At 49.9% G+C, this 22138-nt stretch overlaps 6 protein-coding genes across 6 annotated transcripts; 4 read left to right on the top strand and 2 right to left on the bottom strand.

Annotated features, from left to right (window-relative positions):
- Positions 1 to 91: 91 nt before the first annotated feature.
- N7473_011431 (putative checkpoint protein kinase (SldA)) lies at positions 92 to 4046 on the top strand (the record flags this gene model as incomplete). Its single annotated transcript, XM_057157370.1, has 3 exons — positions 92 to 1231; positions 1344 to 1773; positions 1828 to 4046. The coding sequence occupies 3 exons, from the start codon at positions 92 to 94 to the stop codon at positions 4044 to 4046; spliced, it is 3789 nt and encodes a 1262-aa protein (XP_057003220.1).
- Positions 4047 to 6490: 2444 nt separating this feature from the next.
- Positions 6491 to 8478, bottom strand: N7473_011430 (uncharacterized protein; the record flags this gene model as incomplete). Its single annotated transcript, XM_057157369.1, is given in 2 exon segments — positions 6491 to 8245; positions 8263 to 8478. The coding sequence occupies 2 exon segments, from the start codon at positions 8476 to 8478 to the stop codon at positions 6491 to 6493; spliced, it is 1971 nt and encodes a 656-aa protein (XP_057003219.1).
- A 3229-nt stretch (positions 8479 to 11707) lies between these two features.
- N7473_011429 (cytochrome P450) lies at positions 11708 to 13626 on the bottom strand (the record flags this gene model as incomplete). The annotated part of the gene is made up of 6 exons (XM_057157368.1): positions 11708 to 12153; positions 12249 to 12857; positions 12927 to 12995; positions 13046 to 13148; positions 13220 to 13336; positions 13402 to 13626. The coding sequence occupies 6 exons, from the start codon at positions 13624 to 13626 to the stop codon at positions 11708 to 11710; spliced, it is 1569 nt and encodes a 522-aa protein (XP_057003218.1).
- Positions 13627 to 14953: 1327 nt separating this feature from the next.
- On the top strand, positions 14954 to 16005 carry N7473_011428 (putative pyroglutamyl peptidase type I; the record flags this gene model as incomplete). Its single annotated transcript, XM_057157367.1, has 2 exons — positions 14954 to 15064; positions 15241 to 16005. 2 exons carry the CDS (start codon positions 14954 to 14956, stop codon positions 16003 to 16005), a joined length of 876 nt encoding a protein of 291 aa, XP_057003217.1.
- Positions 16006 to 17052: 1047 nt separating this feature from the next.
- On the top strand, positions 17053 to 18216 carry N7473_011427 (MOSC domain-containing protein; the record flags this gene model as incomplete). The annotated part of the gene is made up of 1 exon (XM_057157366.1): positions 17053 to 18216. One exon carries the CDS (start codon positions 17053 to 17055, stop codon positions 18214 to 18216), a length of 1164 nt encoding a protein of 387 aa, XP_057003216.1.
- Positions 18217 to 20138: 1922 nt separating this feature from the next.
- N7473_011426 (uncharacterized protein) lies at positions 20139 to 21927 on the top strand (the record flags this gene model as incomplete). The annotated part of the gene is made up of 4 exons (XM_057157365.1): positions 20139 to 20197; positions 20314 to 21228; positions 21281 to 21567; positions 21623 to 21927. 4 exons carry the CDS (start codon positions 20139 to 20141, stop codon positions 21925 to 21927), a joined length of 1566 nt encoding a protein of 521 aa, XP_057003215.1.
- Between the last annotated feature and the right edge of the window lie 211 nt (positions 21928 to 22138).

Raw genomic sequence — 22138 nt, 5'->3', positions numbered from 1 at the left:
ATCTTATCTTCTCCTTCGTCTTGGATTGAACTGGACTCCTCACATCGAGGTGACGTATCACGTGTTGATCACCGGGGTAACAAGTCATGTGATGTTTATCGATAACCCAATTGGCCGTTTGGGAACCAACAAACCGATTCTCGACTTGTCGTGTGTGAACCCCTCGCCGTTTCCCACGAAACCTTTTGTCGACATTTCCCGAAGGTCAGAACTGGCCACAGATCTCGGCAAAATGGCGGCCTCCGACGACCTCATCGACTTCGACATTATCGAGGCCCAGAAAGAGAATGTCCAATCCCTCCCCGGCGGCCGATCAGCCCGAGAATTGGCTCGGATTTTCTCTGGAGGAAGCACAAGCGACAAATTTGCGGCACCCTCGCCAAATGACACAAGGACCATCAACGGTGCAATTCGCCAGGAATATGAGAACGAATTGGGATCAATAGGAGAATCGGACGACCCCCTCGATGTTTACGACCGCTACGTGAAATGGACCTTGAACGCGTACCCTTCTGCCCAAGCTACGGCTGAATCTGGTCTTCTCCCGCTGCTCGAGCGCGCTACCAAGTCTTTCCTATCATCGTCACACTACAGGAATGACCCACGGTACCTCCGGTTGTGGATGCACTACATCAGGCTTTTCTCCGATGCCCCGCGCGAGACATTTGCTTTCCTTGCGCGGCACAACATTGGCGAGGGTCTTGCATTATTTTACGAGGAGTTTGCGGCATGGCTAGAGGGTGCCGGGCGCTGGACACAGGCAGACGAGGTATACCGTCTTGGTATGGACCGTGAGGCCCGGCCAGTCGAGCGGCTTGCGCGGAAATACAGCGAGTTCCAACAACGATATGAGCTGCAATCACAAGATGCCGGGCCAGGGCCATCTTCGCCTGCTCTCCCAGCTGTCCGACCCGCTCTGGCAGCTAAGATGGATCCATTTGCTTCTACAGAAACCGCTGCAAACCCGCAAGCCTCTCGCTCAGCAGCACCACCTCCTGGCCCTGCCAAGACCAAGTCTGGCAAAATGAAGATGGCAATCTTCTCCGATGCCGAGGCAGCACAGTCGAGCCAACCAGCGACCAGCGGACAGACAAAGGGATGGGACAGTATCGGATCGATGCGAGAGCGCAGGAAGGAAAACGAGGTCGAGGCCAAACCTTGGGTGGGAGAGACATTGAAGGCCGGGAAGAAACCCGCGCCAACACAGAAGATGGCCATTTTCAGGGACGAGGTGAGTTTGCAACGCTAAGCTGCCCTTCCTCTTCCTCACAGACCTTCCGTATATTTACGATCACAGGACTAATTGCTGGCTTGAACCATGTGTTTTGATTGTGTGTATACAGTCCAATTCAAATCCACCTTCTGAACAACCAAGTGCTCTCAATCACATTCCAGAACACCATGTAAGGGAAGCGGTCAACCCGCGGACGGGTCGGCGAGAGCGCGTTTTCGTCGATCTTGAAGCAGTATACCCCGACCACAAGAATCCGGCCCATGAAATTAGTTTCGAAGAGTTGCGAGCGATGAGACGTGGTTGGATGGATAAGGATTGGCGACGCCAAAAGGAACCTCTGCAACAAATCTCTGGCAACGCTCCTGGGGAAGCTCCGCCAGCGAAACTCAAGATTTTCAAGGATGAGCCGCTGTCTGAGCGGCCTCGGCAAATGCTGGCTACTGATGAACAACCGTCTCAATCGCAGCACCAGGATGGACAGTATGAAGGCAAAGCTGGAAAAGCGAGGAAATTCAAGGTGCAGGGAGAGACACAGACTAGTCAGTATTCGTCACCCTATGCTTTGCTTGTGGGATGCTAACGCTCTTTTACAGTCAAAATGAAGTTCGACTCGCCGACTAGCTCCAAGGCCCGACGGAAGAGCACTCGAGAGCCAACAATGACTATGCATACTCGGGCTGCAACGGATGAAATCTATGGCATATTCAATCAACCGTTGAAGGCCGAGATGGACGATGCGGCTGACAGCCTCTACGGCAGCGAGTATGAAGATGAGGATTGTGCAAGCACGGTCGACAGTACAGGCACCGGCCACATTTCTGCAGCTTCGAGTGACTTTGGCGATGATGAAACGCATACCTTCCACAAATCATATGACGACACAGAATACGGCGATGGCAACACGACTCGGGCTGATAGTGTCGCAGGAGGCGATTGGACCGATTTCAGCGTCAGCAAGGATGTACCTGGTGCTGAGTCTGCCGAAGTTACCTCCCATTCCGTTATAAGTCAAGGAGATGTCGAGTCACAGCATAGTACTCCCGAAAAGGAGCGGTTCATACCTCGAATGCCTGATGACTATAACCCTCCATATGGAACGTATCGCGATCCTGCCATTATGGCGCAGAACCGACTGCCATTCATGACACCGATTGTGGAACGAACCGAGTCGTCCATTTCAATGACGGCTGCTAGGAGTCTTCACAACGCGAAGACTCCGTGTAAGCCTCGATCACCATCGGGTGTGCCGCAAATGGGTGATCTGCTTTCCAGTCCATTTGGGACAACGACACCCTACCATGGAGATCACACTGTCGGCTCGGCGGTCGATGTCCCGTTTAGTCCAACAGCTTTCAAGGCTCTGGCCCCAAAGTCGCGCCGACGAGAAGCTATCATCAAGGATCTGCAGTGCAACCCAACTGACAAGGGCATTCGCAACACGATCTTGAACTCTTTGGAGCCACCACTTGCTTCCTACCCGGGATACCACGGCCACGTCCAAGACAGCAACTATGCCAGCATGATCCAAAAATTTGTCAAAGCGCACAGCCGAAAGTCCAAAAGCGCCGATGACGAGCGCTCCGAGACGCCAATTCTCGAGTTCCCCGGTGCCGAGCGTAGCTACATCATCCGCCGTGAGCTCGGTGCCGGCGCATACGCTCCAGTCTATCTCGCCGAAAGTGTCGATGTCGACAGTCAACAGTCTTACAGCTCAGACACAGACGAAGAAAATATCAAATCCAACCCATACGACAGCGCACGATACTCCTTCGAAGCAGTCAAAGTCGAAAACGGGCCCTCCAGCGCCTGGGAATTCTACATGATCCGCACAGCCCATGAACGTCTCCGGCACGCACGAAAATACTCCCGCGCCGTGGACAGCATCGTCCGCGCCCACGAGCTACACGTCCACCAACGCGAAAGCTTCCTCGTCGAAGACTACCGCGGCCAAGGCACACTCCTCGACCTAGTCAACATCCTCCGCAACGACTCCATTAGCTCCACGCACCCCAGCGACGGCGGTCTAGACGAGTCCCTTGCAATGTTCTTCTCAATCGAGCTCTTCCGCACAATCGAAGCCCTCCACGCAACAGGTATCCTACACGGCGATATCAAAGCAGACAACTGTCTCGTCCGTCTAGACGACTCAGACCCACCCACAAAAGCCCTCTCCCTGCTTGATCTCGGCGATACTTCCACCTTTACTGACCCGCGGGACACCCCCGCCTACGCACCATCCGGCGCATTCAACTGGCGCTCAAAGGGTCTAGCACTAATCGACTTCGGCCGCGCAATCGACATGAACGCATTCCCCTCCAATGTCCAATTCCTAGCAGATTGGGAAACAGGAACCCACGAATGCAATGAAATCCGTGAAGCACGCCCCTGGACCCATCAGATCGATTTATACGGTATCGCGGGCGTAATTCACGTCTTGCTTTTCGGGAAATACATTGAAAGTGCGCCTGTTCGTACCAGCGATGCGAGCGCTAGCGCTGCTGCGCGCACGTATCGCATCCGCGAATCTTTGAAGAGATACTGGGATCGGCAGATTTGGAGTGATGTTTTTGATTTGTTGCTTAATCCTGGTGGGGAGAGGTGGGTTTGTATGGAGATGGAAGACGCCGTTGAAAGTGTGCCTGGGGTTGGTGCTGAGGGCCCTGTTTTACCAGTCCTCAAGTCTATGGCTTTTGTCCGGGGAAGAATGGAGGAGTGGCTTGTGGGTAATGCGGAGAAGAAGGGTCTTGCGTTGCAGTTAAGAAGGATTGAGGCTGTTTTGGCGGAGAGGAAGAAGAAACTTGAGCGTGTTTGAGCAACACCTTCTTTCTACTCTCGATTATATTGGGTATGATTTTGGTTTTGGTCTTGATTGGGTTTGGGGCCCTCTTTCGGTTTTGTTAGAGCAGGGTGTTTTCCTATGTTTTTATGGATGTTTTGTATGATATTTCGTTTATACCCCTTTGGCTTATCTATGCTATTTCTGCATACTCTACTGAGGAGCATGTTGATGCTTACTATTTAAGGTATTCTAATTCTGTCAAACTTCTGGACTATTCAAGTAGATAGATAGCACAGCGCAGCATCGCATTTCATTGGTAGAACGCATCAGCAACTTCCTCATTTCATCCATTCCATCTACTCTAGTCGATACTCAAGCCACCCTTCAAAGCATCTTCTACTTTGATATCTACATTTACATCTACAACCATCTACAAGCACGAAAGAAAATAAGAATGAGAATAAAAGAAGAATAAATTTCAACGATCCAACCAAGTTCCCATGATCATCATCAAGATCAAAAGCCAGAAAAAGCAACCCCGATTCGCAAAGAAAACAAGCAAAAAAAGAGTCCCAATTCTAAAAACCGTGATTGAGGATTGAGCAACGTAGATGATGGAATGAAACTTGGGAAAGATTCGAGAAAAAAAAAAAACAGATAACAGGGACCAGATAACATGGCACAAGCAAGGCGAGGCTCTGGATGCATAACTGTCATAGATAGATGGAAGCTCAAGTGCTGGAACACGAGCTGGAAGCGACGTATTGCACTGAAGTCTCGAGATCGGGAGACGTGCATGCTGGGTGAATGGGCGGGCGGGGGCAGAGAGAAGCAGAGTAAATTGTTCAATCAAAGAATTTGCAGGGATTGATCAAAGGTAAATCTCCATCTGCATCCACCCGATCAAGTTCAAGAACAAAGACTGATCTTGATCAGGCAAACAAATTAAGCCCGCTCTCCATAAAAGTCGAATCAAATCAAGAAGGGCAAAAAAAGGACAAGATCTCATCAGACAAACGAAAGATGACAGATGAGAGCCCGAATAGAAAAGAAATGGAAAGAAAAAGCAAGCTCGCTGGCATCAAGGTCGAAATGGCACAGGCACAGGCACAAAGGCGAGGCGGAGCAGAGCAAGAGGAAAAACGACAACCAAAACACCACGCTTGCGTCAGGAAAGGGGTCGTTCGTGGGGCGCAACAGGCATTGGAAGTCATGTGCGGTCGTTTCGTTTCGGTTCGTCTATGTAAAGGAAGTGAAATGGCATATGTATCGTCGTGCACATTCTTTTTTGGGGTTCGGAGACGTGGTCATGGATCATCTCGGAAAGAGGTGATCAAGATGAAGTCGGTAGATGGTGTTTATGGCTCCAGTCCAGCATAGCTAGGGATCGACTATGCTGTCGGAGGAAGGTTGCCGAAGAGAAATTGTGAGGCGATAAAGTCATCCAGGTCGTGTCATCTTGCAGTGCAGTGCGCATGCAAGACAACGAGGACTGGAGACGGAGACAGAAAGGAAAAAAAGGAAAAGTGGAAAGAAAGTAACTCGCAAGGCGAGGAAGTAGTTGACAGCGGGGAATATTTTTTTTTCCTTTAGGTTTTCGGTTCGAGAGTTTTGCGGGGTTTTTTTCACGGTTTCTTTGTTGCTTTGTCGGTTGGTGGCCTATGACCATAAGCCACACAATTCCGAGCGGGGGGATGAAAAGGAAATGAATCGATCGGTCGAGTCGATGAAAGTGAGTGGATGTGCATCAAGTAATATCAGGTATCGAAGGGAAATGAAGTTGTGCAGCCAGAGATTCTGGTCATGTCCATTCTTGTCTTCAAATCCAAGGCAACCACACTGGCATCGAAGACGCTGGGTGAAATGAATAGAGGGGCAGATAATGAAAGTAAGTCCCAATGGGAGTCGGCTAGTCCACTCCTTTGCAGAACCAAATTTTTGATTCAAGGAGAGACCTGACACGGCGTTCGACGTTGAGATGTCGAAAACTCGGAAAATGATATCTATTCGTCGAACGAAGACATCATTGACAAGTCGACGCAGTGTACAGTTTTGTCCGACACACCATATCAGGAGTGGGGAAAGCCCATCACAAGTTTCTCTTCGGTGGCGAGAGTGAGTAAAAGTCATGAGAGTGGGGAGGCAGTCGGTTTTGTTTTTTGAGGGGAGTGATAACGCCCAAGCAGACCAGGTGCTGGAAACGCAAACACTGGAATGTTGAAGGAAAATCTCGGGCCATCTCAAAGCATATCGTTACATTCGTCAAGGCCGTTGCTGTCATGAAAAAAAAAGGCTGCGATTAGAAGAGAAAAGCAATGCGCAACGTGCTTCTCTCTTGTGTATCGTTCAGGTCGTTATGCAAAGGGCAGGAAAAAATATCTCAAAATAAATGGGCACCACGATGCAATCGGGAAATTCGGGAAAAGTTGACGACGGGAGAAGAGCGACGGCGAATCAAACAAGCGGCGGGTGCACAATTACTCGCGCATGGAGGTAGTCAAGGTCAAGATCTGCCGGCGAATGCGCTCGGCTTCTGACAGGCCCTCCTCGTAAGGGTTTCGCAGGACTGATGCTGCGGGTTTCTCCTGGTGCTGGAAGGGAGAAAGATTTGTCGCTGGGGCGACATACGGCGGGATGCCGCCATTGGCAAACGGTTCCGACAGCGAGGGTGCATGTCGGATGAATCGACCATGTGCTTCTCGACGCTTGAAAGTGGAATCGGCCTTGAAGGGCGACCCCAGTCGCTTGATATTCTCACCGCCAATGTTCAAGAAGTGGTTGACAGGAGGCTTGGACATGGGGGTGGTCTCTTCAGCTTGAGACGAGTTCAGAGATGAAGGAGGCGAGAAGAGCTGGTCAACCTCGCGGGGTGCAACGGCACCAGAGGTGGTAGCACCGCGGTTGCGAACGCGAACGCGACCCTTGCCGATGCTTTGGAACTTGTTCTCACGGATGTATTGCTCCAAGCGAGTCTGAACTTGCTCGTCCTCGACGGCCTCCTTGTCATCATTCACCTTGCTGGTGAACACATCATCTTGCTCTCGTGGGGTATTCTCCAAGTGGGCGGTCCGACGCAAACGACGGGTAGGAACATGGATTGTCTCTCGTCGAGCCGCAGTCGGGACATCTGGAACATGGCGACGAGAATCTGCTGGTCCCCATGTGCTGTACATAAAGGGTGATCCCAAACGACGTGGCACATCAAGTGCGGGGAATGGATAATGTTGACTTGGGGGTGGAGCCATCGCGTTGGCATACGAGACCGGGGGCCACGCAGATCTCAAGTCTGCGGGTACCGACTGCTCAGTGATACGAGCCAGAGCCTCCGAGTGATCAGTCGAAACAAGGGAGACGCCCAGGTCACGGGTAGCATATGCATTCGTGTTGTCGGCAAAGTCGCGGACGCGCGGCTCGGAGGGGACACCAAGAGTGTCGGCAATGGGCTCCGGGCTGCGGGACTGCATGATGCGCTGATAGTGAGGCGAAATGGAGAACTTGCGGCGGCACAGTAGCTTGAGCCGGCTACGGGTCTTTGCATCCGTCTTGGGCCACGAGGGCTGCACAGAGGATTCCCGCGCGCGGGGGGTGGAACTGCCGCTGCGATCATTCGATTGGGTCGGGAAATTCTGTGTAAAGGGCAGTCGCTGGGTCTCCCAGGTGCGCCGTGCACGACGCGCGACTCTGGACGTGACGCCCAAGGGTGGGATACTGCCGGGCGTTCTCTTGAACGGGGTGATAGTCGGGTCTTGCACATACAGCTGATATGTGTTCCATAGATGATTGTCCATCTCGCGACTCCAGGTTTTGTCCTTGACGTGGGATCGCTGCACGTGCTGTCTCTGGGGAAGGGTGGGAGACTCCATACCAGGCTCCTTGGTGAACTCCAGCGGGAAGTGGTCAAAACCGTCGCTCTCCACACTCGTGCAGCTTCCTCCTACAGAAGGGCGTGACGCGTAAGTTTCGACAGACTCAATGGAGGAATCAGAGCACGCAGAGCCAGGACGACTGATCTCACGGGCCAGAAGACCCGGGGTCTCGTCCCACGAAGGCCACATCTGCTCGGTCTCGCTGCCATCGAATGGATCACCGCGAATCTGTGCTGGGGGAGTCTTGAAGATCAAGCGCTGGTGAGGCGGCGCGAGGAAGCGATCGTCATTCAAAACGTCGTCGGAGAAAGTCGCGTTCGAGGGTGAGCTCCCTTGCGGGTACTCAATGGAGGGCACCGGAACATCCTGAGAGGTGTGCGAACCTTGGAAGCGGAAGAGATCCAAGTTGATGCGCTCGCAAACATCAGTGCCAGAGCGGACGCGCACGCGAGGCAAGCGACAACTAGAGAAGGAATGGCGCGGTGGGGGGGAACTTCAATGTGAGTGGATTCGCGTTCGGGGGTCTTGGGCTCATCGGTACTGAGCGACGGGAACGTGAAGTTCTTGGGCAGCGTTTGCGAAAGCTGACGCTGAGCCATGACGATGGTGGTCGTGGCGAGATCCGCTCACTGGTATGTGGGGAACGATCAATTCGAAGCGGAGGGGAAGAGTTGGGGAAGGAAGGGGGTAAAAGAGTAAGTCACGCGGCTGTGGTGGTGAGATGGTGCAGCTCGCGCGATCGCGCTGAGGGTGTCGGAGTCGTGAATCGTGAAGAGAAAAGGAAAAAAAAAGTTCGAACGAGAGCGAAGAGGTGAGGCGTGACAAGGAAATGAATCAGTGTATGTGAAAGGCGTGTGCAGTAGAACCTCTCGGTTGAGTCGGTCTGAGGGAGTAAGGTGAGGGTCTCCTGCGGAATGCGCCAACTGGGAACTCGGGGATATCTAGAATATCGGGGAGATCACCAAATCACATCTGCGACTCCATCCCGGCGAATGCGAAGAGAACAGAAGGAGTCGTCATTACCGAACCGCCGAATACAAAAGAAAAAGCGAGATTTGAGGAGAGAAAAGAGGAAAGGTGGGTTTCGAGGGAGAAAAAGGGAAGGGGGTGGGAAGAAGGGAAGAGGAGAGAGTGTGAGAGAGTGAGAGAGTAGAGGTGAGAGAGGAAGAGAGAGAGGAGAGGGTCGTGGTTGGGCGCCAGCAGTGAGGCGGACGGGTAAGTCTTGGGGGGGGTGGGAAGAGAAAAGGGCCCTGAAGGGGAGACCAGAGTGAAGAGACGGGCGAAACGGGGCCACAGGAACAACCAACTGGATGGTACTGGAGTACCACTACTCCAAGTACCCAGTACCCCCTCCTTAGGCGGTGCCAGCACTTTCCTGGTGGTATCGAGTACCAGACTGGCCAGTCCCAACTTGCGGCCCACCCTCGAGGCACTGAGGCACTGCGCTACTCGCGACTAAAAAAGTCGATTTCCTAGACATGTTTCCTAATTCTGTAGCTAACTACAGAGTGAGTTAGTCTCTTTTCTCGCCTATTTCCATTTCCCCTCCCTCTTCAAACCCCATCCAACGACTCTCGAGTTTTTTTGCTCGGCCTACTCGAGGAATGTATTCGGTTTGTTTAGATCTTCCTCGAGTCCTTCCTGTGTCGTGAAGGACCACCTGCAGCCCGGACCTTGCTTGATGCACACTGCAGCTTGATCAAGAGGATGATTGCATTACGGAGTTTTCCGTATAACCAGGGCTGAGAGGGACATTTTGTACATTGTACATTATACAGAGCATAGAGTACAGAGGATTCATGCTACACATACTACGGAGTATAGTATACTTGATAGTATGAATACTCTGTTTTTAGTATGCAAATTGACCACTTTCATGATACCTCGATGATCCCAAGAATAGCTCCAGTACTCCATCTTGTGTTCCACCGTACCTCCAATGTACAGTTTCTACGGTATAATTGAGGGGGCTGGGAGTCCACCCCAATACCAATTCACACCTAGGGCACGATGGAGCCCACCACCATTTACTTTAACAAAGCCCATAGGCTCTAGCTCTAACCTCTCAGGCTCTCTGTACGGTCGATCATAGACCTGAACCGAGATCACCGGGACTGTACAAGATCACGTCTTTCCAAGTTTCCTAGTGGATCTCTCTCTGCAAGGGCCCTGAAAGTCCCCCCAAGCAGAACTCTAGTACCGTAGAGAACTGATCCTCCCGCGAACGGTCACGCTGCCTGCGTCGGGTGATCAGCTTTAGTACGTACATTAGTGATGTCCTTTGCATAGGTTTTGACTTTGACTTTGTGCCAGGGCCTAGGAGGAGGGGAAAAGTCACGGAAACCATTTGCGCAAAATAGAGTGGCGGGTACCTCTCATGACTGTGGGCAATAGTAGGTACAAGGTAGGCACGAGCAGCTGCCCATAGCTTTCGGAACTTAGAACTGTCCTCTATACAGTAGTATGTACGGAGTACTCCTTCCTCAAAACTACAACCACCAAGAAATACTAATCCAAAGCTAGCATACTAACAAGATTCCAGGAGTAGCTCCTTTAAAAATCAAAATCACTATCTACACAGACGATCAATCACCAATTCCATTTTTACTTTTCCATTCCATTCCCTTTCGCATTTAATTGTGCGGTGAACAGAAAACCCAGAACTCCACCCGGGCCCAGAACCAACAAGAAACGCCCCCGTGGAGGGGAAATCGCACTAGCTTGTGAGAGAGGAGGCAATATAACTCTTTCGGGACGGGAGACGCGGTAACGCGTTTAGAGACGCGTCGCGTGTCGCGCTGTTTATGACGGGTATGAATGTTCGTGTTGGTGTGGATGTAATGGTGGTAATAATGGTATTGTGGATACTGATTTACAGCAAGGTGTAATTAATTATGGATGGGCGGGTGGCTCCACTCCACTTGGGAGATGACGGAGTCCCGCTTGAGATGTTGTCCTCGTCTATGGTGTGTACCTGATTTGTTGGCCTGAGTCATAATGCCGACTATCATTCAGTTAATTATTATCAGGATGTTCACTTTTGGTTTTGGTATACTCAGTCTATTAAATATCCTTAGTCTGGTATACTAATGTCTGTATAGTGTGCTAATATCCCAATGAGGAGTATGGACTATCTCGTGTGTCCGTGCTACAGTACAACATCTCAATCTCGATCATGTGGAACTGAACCATAAAGAAAAAGTAGCCACAGCGGGACCCTTCCCACCATCATTCACTATGCACATTGTACATACTACACTACAGTAAGTACCTAACAAAATAATCAATGCTCTGCTAATATCCGCCTAGCATTCATGGACTCCTCGACCTCGAACTTCTGTCATCTCCATTCAAAGTCCTGAGAAACAAATCTCTATACTAAGTACCAATTATGCGCTTCGGTAATGAATCCCATTTTAACCTGACAGCCGCCTTTCCCTGTGGTAGCCAGATCAGATCAATGCCGAAACTCTGTCGTCACGGGCCGTGAAGCTACCAAGGTATGACCGAGGAATTATAGCTACCAGGGATAACCTCTAGTATTTGTAGGTTCCAAGGATATATACCAGGTGATTTACAAAAATCAGGATGATTTACTAGGAGAGGGATATGGGTTTATCGGAACGAATATGTTCACTGAGCTATACCGGAATATGCGGATGCTTGAATGATACCATGCGAAGTATAAATTGTGTCCGAAGGGCTATCAAGCAACATAAGCTCATTCGCATAATAATCAATAGTCATAATTGCATCACAACCACCATCAAGAACTTTTGAATCACTCTACCCTCCGAATTCCACAACTAACACACCAACCCTCCTCTTTCAAACACCCTCCCCCAACATCCTAAGATCAACATCACACCCCCTCCCCCTAAACAACAACTCAACACTCGGATCCGCAATACTCTCGATCCCAACCTCAAAATTCCTCGGCCTGCCTTGAACATCCTTAAACTTCCAATCATACTTCAACAACAAATGCACCAGCAGAATCTTCGTCTCATTAGCGGCGAAGAACCTCCCCGGACACGCATGGCGTCCATGCCCGAAGCTAAAATTGTCGCTCGTCGTCGTGACAAGCTGGTGTCTGTGCTCGTGGCCGGGTTCCTGCCGTTTCTTGTAGAAGCGGAAGCCGTCGTATGATGAGGCGTTGGGGTAGACGGTGTCGTCTTCGTTGATGTGGGCGGATACGGCGATTGTGGCGCCGGCGGGGATTAGGGTGCCGTCTGAGAGGGGGATTGGGGATAGGGCGACGCGGTTCATTGATACTGTGGGAGAAGATGGAGTGGTAAGTTGATTTGATACGAAGAATGGTAGTGGGAGGATACGAGATAGAGAATGCATCGGGATGGGAGAAACATACCTATGCTCACAGGGTTGATGCGCTGCGACTCCTTAATCACACTATCCAACAACTTCAACTTCAACAAACTAGTCTTCTTCAACGATCCATCCTCAATCAAAACAGCCTTAATCTCCTCCCGCAACGGCTCAACATATTCCGGATAAGCCGCAAGATCATACACAACATTCGTCAACAGATTAGACGTAGTATGAATCGCCGCCAGCGCCAATCCAACCTGTTCACGCGGTTGATCAGACACAGACCCATACGCTGTCGAAAGTTCATCCAGCCAATCCAGCGCATCTGCGCGGCGTGGTGCACCCCCAGAGCCAAGCTGGACCTGTTTAGCCAAGGTGCGATTCTCAATTTCACGAGCAACGATAGCCCGCGCAACGGCAAAGTGCTGTCGTAGCTTTTGACAGCTGGGCATGAACCAGTGGACCAGCGGCCGGAGGACGGAGGGCCACATGCGCAGGGCGCGGGCGGCGAGGAAGGCGTCGATTGTGTAATTGACTGACACGTCGAGCCAAGCTGGGTCGCGGCAGACGGACTCGCCCATGAAGACGAGTGTGGAGAGGCGGGCGATCATGTATGGGACTTTCTGGGAGAAGTTGTATGTGGTCCATTCTGTGAGATGGAACCAGTCAGCATGAACATTGTGGTAGGTGGTGTTAGTGGGCAGAGACGACACTGTACCATTTGATGGGGGAAAGGTCCCTTTCAATGTCGCGGCCGACTCGATGGAGAGTGGGATTGTCAATGAGCCTGGTCGATGTTAGGGTGGTCAAGCGAGGAAGATATATCGATTCGCATACCGAGGGCTTGGGTTAGCTTGATTCGCACCGTGTCCAGGATTACCCTCGAAGCACCGGCGGGGTGGAATGCCTCGAAACCGGCAATTCGATCCTCGAAGAAGTTCTAGTGATGGTCAGTGTCGTGTCCATTTTTAGGTTTTGGGAGGTTGATGTGACAAAGATGGTGTAACCTACCTTCTTCGTGGCAAGTTCAAAGTCCAAGTGGGGATGACTTTTGATCTCGTCGACGTATTTGGGATGCAAGACGATGAGGGGGCGCGTCGTAGCCATGACCTGGAAGACGCTTGTTCCCTATACATACCCGTGAGCATTAAGTCCTTAATATCTGTCAGAGGAGAGTCCAATAGCGGTCTTACCTTGGCGAATCCCTCTGCAATTAGAGCTCTCGCAGCCTCCGTGAACCGTGCCTTGGCCTTTTTGTTTGACAGATCCCACCATCTCTTCCCGACTAATGGAATCCGGCTATAGGGGATCTCATCCGTCAGATCCTGCCAGAAGCTGGAGACGAAGAGCACCAGGACAGCCACGCATAAAGCCTGGGCCAGGTAGGGTGTGGCCAGAAGTTCGGCTAGAAGAGCCATGACCAGCCAGCTTGAAGCTAAGAAATTTGAAAAAGATGGTTTGGATTCACCGACGGGAGAATGAGAATGAGAATGAAAACGATCAAGCAGAAAGACAGGACCAAAACACTCTGGAGGAAAGTGCTCACCCTGCCCGCCAGTCTGCCGGATAAAAGCACTTTATAGGAAAAAGGACCATGCTTGCGCTCGGGCCAGTCAGAGCCAATATGTTATGGATTATTCCACCCTCCCCTCTCTCTTAGAATAAGAAACATCAGATCGTGAGTATTATTCATTAGATTTTCGGGAGTCGACCAGCCGAAGCCTAGAGACAGTGACCCCATCAGCGCCACAGCCGGAAGTTGGGCCAACCGAGAGTCGATCAATTGGGGGTCAGACTAAGGGTTCTAGGGTAGGGCTCCGAAAAGGGAGACTCCGAAGAGTAGACCATTTATGGAAACTAGTAGGATTGTCCCTCAGAGGCGGGCTCAGGGCTAACCTTAAACCTTTTCTGGAAAGGAGTACTGGGATCATAGAGAAAGGAATGCGAGAACGAGGGTGTGCAGAATCGATCCCTGCCTGATTAGGCAAATCGAGAGAAGATGGCAGGGGGGGGATCCACTGGGTGAATACGATTAATACGCAGTGGTCATTTGGGGGTTTGGGTTAGATCAGAGATCAGGGATTAAGCTGGAGGTAAGGTGGTGCTAGCTTGATCTCCCTTGTTTAGAATATGTCTGTGCGCAGAATACTCGCTCTAAGAGGAATGACGATTACTGTAGGGGACGGGTCGGATAGGATACCGAGACCTTCTCAGGTGTCACGACCGATGTCAGAGTGAGACACGGTCGAGTTAAGGTGAGAGATTCATTTGTCGGAGATACTATACAATCAAGAGAGTACAAAACTATAGATTCTGGAAATTATAGAGTTATAATTATCGTAGTTCAGTCTCTTCAAATTAAGATGCTGACGTTGACCTTTAAAGTCATCCATAATTTTACTATAGTTAAGGTGTCTCCTAATAATATAGCGAGCTCTGGCCATGCATGCTAACTATCTACTAGTGCCTTTTATCACCATTAGGTAACAAGCTCATTCAAAGTCTCCCCAAGTGCGTAGAACCCAAAGTCTAACTATCAGGACTCCAGAGCTCCCCAGTGTACCCCACCAATCAGCACCGAGTCCCCGCATTCCTACATCCAGCCACTCCCCGCAGTGAGTCTTGTCTTGACTCTTGACTCTTTACCCTCGTTCCTCGTCCCCTCTTCCTCTCTCTCCCTGTTGCTCATCCTCGACTCTCTGTATTACCTCACATCTCTACATCTATCCCTTCTCCACTCTCACCATGGGAGATTACGGCCCCGTCGTCCCATCCACCGACTCCTCCCCGGTGGGCCAACCCTCCCAGCCCCCGCAGGGTCCCAACGAGATCTCCGTGCTGGTAACGGGATTTGGCGTAAGTTGCTACCCACTGATGTACAACTGATCTACAACCGGATCTTTCCTGTTTCCGATCCCGAGAGCAGCAGCAGCACATCACTCTGTCTTCCATCCCATCCCATCCATTCACCTATGCATCTCATTCCCTGATAAGATCTAACGTAAGACTAACACACCACCCCATCCATCCAGCCCTTCAAAACCAATCTCGTCAACGCATCCTTTCTCATCGCCTCATCTCTTCCTCCCTCATTTACCTTCTCACACCCAACCACCGATAACACCAACGATGAACGCCGCATCTCCCTCCACGTCCACCCATCTCCCATCTCCGTGGCATACGCAACCGTACGCGAAACTCTCCCTCTAATCATGGAGGAATACGCAGCCACCCACGACGGACGACGACCAGATCTAATCATCCACATCGGCATCGCCTCGCCCCGACCCTACTACTCGGTCGAATCCCTCGCCCACCGCGACGACTACAACATCACCGATATCGAGGGTCGAAACGGATACGAGGACGGGGAGAAACGCTGGCGCGAGATGGGTCTTCCGCCTGTTCTTGTCCCGGGTCTTGCGACGGAAGATGATATTAAGAATAGTAACCAGTCATTTAGCTCTGGCTTGACTACTACCACCACCACCACTACTACTAGGGTGACCGTGCCCTACCCGCCGGACGACCATTTCCTGCATGTATGGAAGTCTTATACACCGGAGCACTTGGATCTGCGTGTCTCGCAGGATCCGGGCCATTATCTCTGCGACTTTATCTTCTACACGAGTCTTTCGTTGGCGAAGAGGCAGGGTGTGGATCGGAATGTGCTCTTTTTGCATGTTCCTGGTGGTTCGGAGGATGCGGATGTTGAGCGTGGACGGAAGGTTGCGCTCGCGCTGATTAAGACTATGGTTACCTGCTGGATTGATGAGAAGAGGAAGAGTTCTGCGTGATAGTCCATCTTTGAGTAAGATCGTTGATATTTCATGTATAGCAGGGTGAAGTATGTGTGGGCATGTCCCTGGTGTAAGGCTGCCCCCGGAGACCTTTCGGCATGAAGCGCTTGCGTTGATGTAGGTATTTTTCTGATATGTTTTTTTTTTCGATTTTGCATCTGTTGCAGACTGGGATCTGTAGCAGGGTTATGGTACTTTTCGGGTTTATCTTAGTTCGTTCGCATATGATGCGCGCATGGTGCTTTTCTGATAGTTTTAATTTATGACTTATAACTTTATCTGTCGCTTATTTTGAATCTTCATCATCCCTGCAGATAGTCATTGTATATGTTCACTGCTCTGTATATTTTTCTTGCCTTTAGAAGCCCGTCAAATAATAGAGCAAAGGGCTCGAGTACAAAGAAGGGGGAGTTCGCGGCAGGGCTTTGAATATCAGTCAAGTATTGAGTCATCCCAATAATTTAAGCATCTGCGCACGTAATCCCCGCACGAGATGGTAAATATTGATCGCAATCGATGTTCATGTAGCCTCGTATGATGATCATGTAGCCTCGTATGATGATCATGTGACCGTAGGTTACATGCTAACCGCAATGACCTGTGACTTGAAAGCTCTAAATTGACAATCCCTCATATCTCATGCTCACCCATATTGAATTTCTCAGAAAGCCTCTAGGTTAAAATTGATTTTTCATACAAGTCAAAGTAATCTCACCCCGGCTCAAATGGAGTCATGGAATACGACATCATCTACCGCCAGGCACCAAGGCGGCCCTTATCGGCAAAACGGCTAGAACGGATGCTTATCAATCTCTCGTAAAGACCTCCAAAACCAATTCTTTCATAAAATACAGATAAATACATCCGTTAACTGGTCATCTACGAAATATTCGAAAATTTCCAGTAAGACACAGAACTATACTCCGTACCTCGGGGAAACCTGAGGTAATAAGCCGATGACTCCAAGTATATTTCCAAATCTCATTCCTACATTCTCCCACTCCATCCAACACCCCCCCACACACACACACCTAAACCAAAATCATGCTGGATATACATCCAACCCCACCACTCATAGCCCTAATCCTAGGAGTCCTCCTCCTTCTACTACCACTCATCCTGATCCCCCAATTGAAGGGATGGACCAAACACTCCTCCTCACGCCTCAACAACCTCTGGCACTGGCACTGGCGCCGCCAATCCAGTGAAATCGTCTCCTTACGCATGTACCCCATTAAGTCCTGCCGAGGCTTCGAGGTCCAATCTACCATCCTCAAAGAACACGGTCTCGATCTTGATCGGCGCTGGATGCTGGTTGATGCGTCCACAAACGAGTTTCTGACTATTCGTCAAATCCCCGATATGACTCGTATCGGGACAGGGTTAAGTGCTGATGGAAGTGAATTGGTGATTACCATTCCTAATCCATCCAAGACTGAAAGCAAAAGCACCGATAAGAAGCATGCTGTCACCACTGTCAGAATCCCATCTCATCCATCACCGGAGTGGCTGGAGATCAACACTGTCGTGGCATCAGTCAAAATCTGGGATAATGATACAGACGGATATATCTACAGCGATGCTATCAATGCCCCCTTTTCAGAGTTCATGGGCCGTGCTGTCGCGCTGGTGTACAAGGGTCCTACGCCGCGCGTGCTGAAAGGAAATGGCGCGCCGAAGCTACTGGGTCGTGTCCAGAGCATAGGCTTCCCGGACGTGTTCCCCATTCTGATTGCTTCGGAGGCATCACTGGCTGAATTGAATACTCGACTTCGTCGTATAGACGTCGATCCTATTACCGTTGAGCGATTCAGACCGAATATTATTGTTCGCGGTGAAACGCCCTGGGTCGAGGATTCGTGGAAGACTGTTCGCATTCGCACCTGCACTTCAACCAAGAAGACCGTCTCAGATACCAGCGGTACCGGTATCTCTAAACAAAAGGTTAACCATCCACCGCTCGATTTGGACATCGTCGCCCGCTGTGCACGCTGCCAAGTACCAAATGTAGACCCGGATACGGCGGTGAAACATAAGAAACAACCCTGGGATACGCTGGTTTCGTATCGTCGGGTGGATGAGGGGATCAAGTATAAGCCTTGTTTTGGGATGTTGGCTGCACCGAGGAGTGAGGGGCTCGTGGAGGTGGGGATGAAGTTGGAGGTACTTGAAGAGACAAATCAACATCGGTATGTTACTGGTTTTTGAATTGGTTTATTGGAGGGGAAATTGAAAGACGGTATTTTGCTACTTGGATACTTTTTGGGAATGTAAAGGATGGGTCTCGTGGAGATTGAACGAGAAGGCTATGCTTTGCAGGAATCGAGTCTGAACCAAGACGGAAGTATGATATTCTCTCTCGGGAGCCCCTGTACCGAGCATGGCTATCCTGGTTGGACCAACCGGCAAAGCACGAAGTGGTAGTCCAAATTTATCATTTCCCGGGGGAACTATCACTCAAATTCTTCTTACGACGGTTTAAACAATGAAAGTGCCCATCTAATTGAAGAAGAACCAGGATAAAGATCAACAAATTAGAAACCATTCCCACGCAACCTCCATCCACAAAGAACTCCAATCCATCCATCACCGTCTATACCACATCCTCGTAACCCTAGTCCTCCTCATCTTCTTCTGCAACTGAAAAATACCATACAAAAACGCCTCCGGCGTCGGCGGACAACCAGGAACATACACATCAACCGGCACAATCCGATCAACACCCCTAACAACACTATAACTATAATGATAATAGCCGCCCCCATTGGCACAACTGCCCATACTAATAACCCATTTTGGATCCGGCATCTGATCGTAGCACTGCCGAAGTGCTGGGCCCATTTTGTTGGTTACAGTGCCGGCTACGATCATCACGTCGGCTTGTCGGGGGGATGCGCGGAAGATTATCCCTAATCTGTCTTGGTCGTAGCGTGGCATGGAGACTTGCATCATTTCGACGGCGCAGCAGGCGAGGCCGAAACTTAGGGGCCAGAGGGAGCTTTGGCGGGCCCAGTTTACTATTTGGTCGAAGGATGTTCTGTTGTGAAAAGGTTGTGTTAGTGTCTTGAGTGGAGGGATGTTGTGCGTGGGGATGGGTACTGACAAGACGTGCTCTGCTGTGTTGTTTGGGGACTTTAGAGAGGTTGATATGGCAGTCTTGGATCCTGGAAATTGTTTCTTTAACGACTCGCGGGCCTCGATTACTTTGGATGTTGATTGCTGTCGCTGTTGATTCGGGTTATCGAGGATGCTTCTCGATATAAAGCGCTGCGAGTGTAACAGGGGATTCGAGTTCCTCGCACGAAAGGACACTCGAAAGCAAAGCGTTAGTAAGTCACTAGATCTCTATACATAGATCATAATACTTACCATGAAGCGCCGCGGAACAAGATTTCAGAGGCATTTCTCTTGGTTGAGCGTATCACCGCTCGAAGAAAATGAGAACTGGACTTGAGAAAGTTGACAAGGCTGATGTGGAGACACTGAATAGGCCAAGATAGTGTTTGAACTGAAGTACAGTTCTGAAGAAAAATTCCTTTAAAAGAGTCGTTATATACTCCCCTTACACGAGGTGGGTTTCCCCGAACCATGTGGGTTTTCCCGACTATCTTTCGAGTGGGTTATACTTGTCCCAATGATAAAGGAGGATTATTCTTGACATGGATCATTTTCCAAAGTAAGTAAAAATCAACTAACTAATTGCTGGAGTGGAACTTGTTGTGTCCTTGAGGACTTCATCTGCGCTTCATTGCAAGGCTGGCCGGTCTGTTAAACGGTCGCGATGTGGCAAAACCATTGGAATCTTGTGAACGTGGGACAATTTCTCCGTCTTCTCCCTTTCTTCGCCTCCGATATAATCCCAACCATGTCTGCTTCAATCTCAAGGCGAGAGCTTCGATGTCATCAATGTGCTCGACAATTCTCTAGTTCAAGTCATTTACGACGACACGAGGCAACTCGTGAGACTCAAAGCTCCCTGGATTTAAACCTCCAAAACTGACAATATCTGCTCCAGACTCTTCTGAAAGACCCGCCGTGTGTACATTTTGTGATCGCCGGTTTGTCCGAAGGTATATCCTCCTATAAATGGATTCAAATCTGTTCTTTTTCACTGATATTACCCTTCAGTGATGTCCTGCTTCGTCATTCGAAAACTTGCAAGCAGAAAGATAACCGACCACTTGGACCGGTAAAACGCGGCAGGAAGCGCAAAGCCTGCGATACATGCGCACTCGGACGTGTGGCTTGTGATGGGGACTCTCCCTGCGAGACTTGTCTGTTCAAGGGTCTAGATTGCTCATACAGTTGCGTAAAGCAACAGCAAGTTACCAGTCAAGACACCTATGATCAAGGAACTTCCGAGTTGCACCCGCCAGACCCCGCAACCAATGAATCATGTGTGAAAACTCGTCAAAGCTCTCAGCGGCGAATATCAATCTCCTTCCTTCTCAACTGCCCCGACGACTTTCACCGACGATTAGCAGAGCAACATGAGGATGATCTTTTCGAGGCCACGAACCTGTCGGGCCAGTTCACAGAAACGTGGCCATTTCTCTTTCACGCTTTCATAAACCCGTCTGCGTTAGACACTACTTCTCAACATCCCGACCTGTTATACGGACTAGACGACTACCCGAGCTTATCAAGAACAAGCGAAGAGCTATTTCGTTGTCTTGGCCAGGCCCGTCTCCCCTACACTTCGGATATCGAGTCTGACCGCACGAGAGCCCGTGCATTCGTCTCGGAGGCCAGTATCATGCGTTTCGTGAATGCATTCTTCCAATATGCATACAGCAGCAATCCTTTCATCCACAAGGCCTCTTTCAATGTCAATACTGCGTCACGGTATCTCGTCCTGGCTATGTTACTCTTCGGGTTGACTTATGCTTCCCCCGAGAATGCTTCAGCTTACAATGGGTATTTGCATGTTGTTGAGTTCCTTATCTTTGAGGGACCTGAGTTCCAACAACTTTTACGGCAGAAAAAACATTCAGTCATTTCTAAGGAAATCATACAACTTATCCAAGCGGCAATACTGGTCATCGAGCTACAGGGCTCACAGCACGATGTGGAAATAAAGAGACGAATCCGGGTCCAGAGGCTGCCGACTTTGATATCTGTGGTTCGATTATTAGATCTCACCAAAGTTGTCAATGATATCGTTCTCGATGGTAAAATTGCCACCCTGGAGGAATGTTCGCACAAAGAGACTCTTGTGAGGTTAGTTATGCCATCCATCTATGCAATTTTTATTTACTTATGAAAGATGTAGGCTCATGGCGTGGGTTTGTCTTCTTGACGCCTATTGCGTCATCTTTTATCACTCGCCTCCTCAACTAAGACTTTTTGAAGCAGAGTTTGGCTTGCCAACACACGACGCTATATTCGATGCGATCAACCCAGCTGAAGCAAGCGATGTTCTTGTAAAAAAGACCTCCCAAGCTGCACCTCCGACTCTTCGATCGGTAGTGCAACGCTTGATGGATAATAAGCCACTCAATCTGGAAGTGGAGCACTTACAAATTGACAGTCTCTTTGGACTTTTCCTTATCTTAAGTGGTAGGATGACCGCACCCATTCATCTTGATAATGACTAACCTGATCTTTCATCCAGCACTTCACTGCGTTTTATTTGACCTCCAAGCGCTAGCATCCATCATCAACATCCCGGAAGCTTTTAAACCTGTGGAGCGTGCTTTGGATAGATGGAAACTCATATGGGACTCGAAATATGCAGAGCTTCAGCTTTCATCGATGGGCCCGTCGGGGTTTATGGTTCATGCGTTGGAGTACTGGTGGCTAGCGAAAAAGCTGGTAAAACACCCACAGATCTTTAGTATGAGGGATGAAGTTGCAGCGGACTCGACGGTGGCTTTTCGTGAGATGGTTAGGAGTTTGAAAGGAATGCAGTCAGATTGAAATATCTCCGCCGCTCACGTTGAGTGACTTGAAAGGTACTACACTAAAAAAGTGTAGACCAAGTCTCTACTGTCGCAGAGTTTATGTTATGCGGAGTGAAAGTGAGAGACATACTGTTCACCACGATACTTGGTCCATCAAGCCAAGTTCAATGGACTCTGTTTGAAAGCTCATCGCAGTCCTTATATTAGCGGTATCTAGATAGCATTTC

The sequence above is a fragment of the Penicillium subrubescens genome, assembly GCF_028828155.1.
Source record: "Penicillium subrubescens strain IBT 31985 chromosome Unknown utg000010l_segment0_segment0, whole genome shotgun sequence".
NCBI classification, from domain to species: domain Eukaryota; kingdom Fungi; phylum Ascomycota; class Eurotiomycetes; order Eurotiales; family Aspergillaceae; genus Penicillium; species Penicillium subrubescens.
This window is presented reverse-complemented; position numbering and strand designations above follow the sequence as displayed.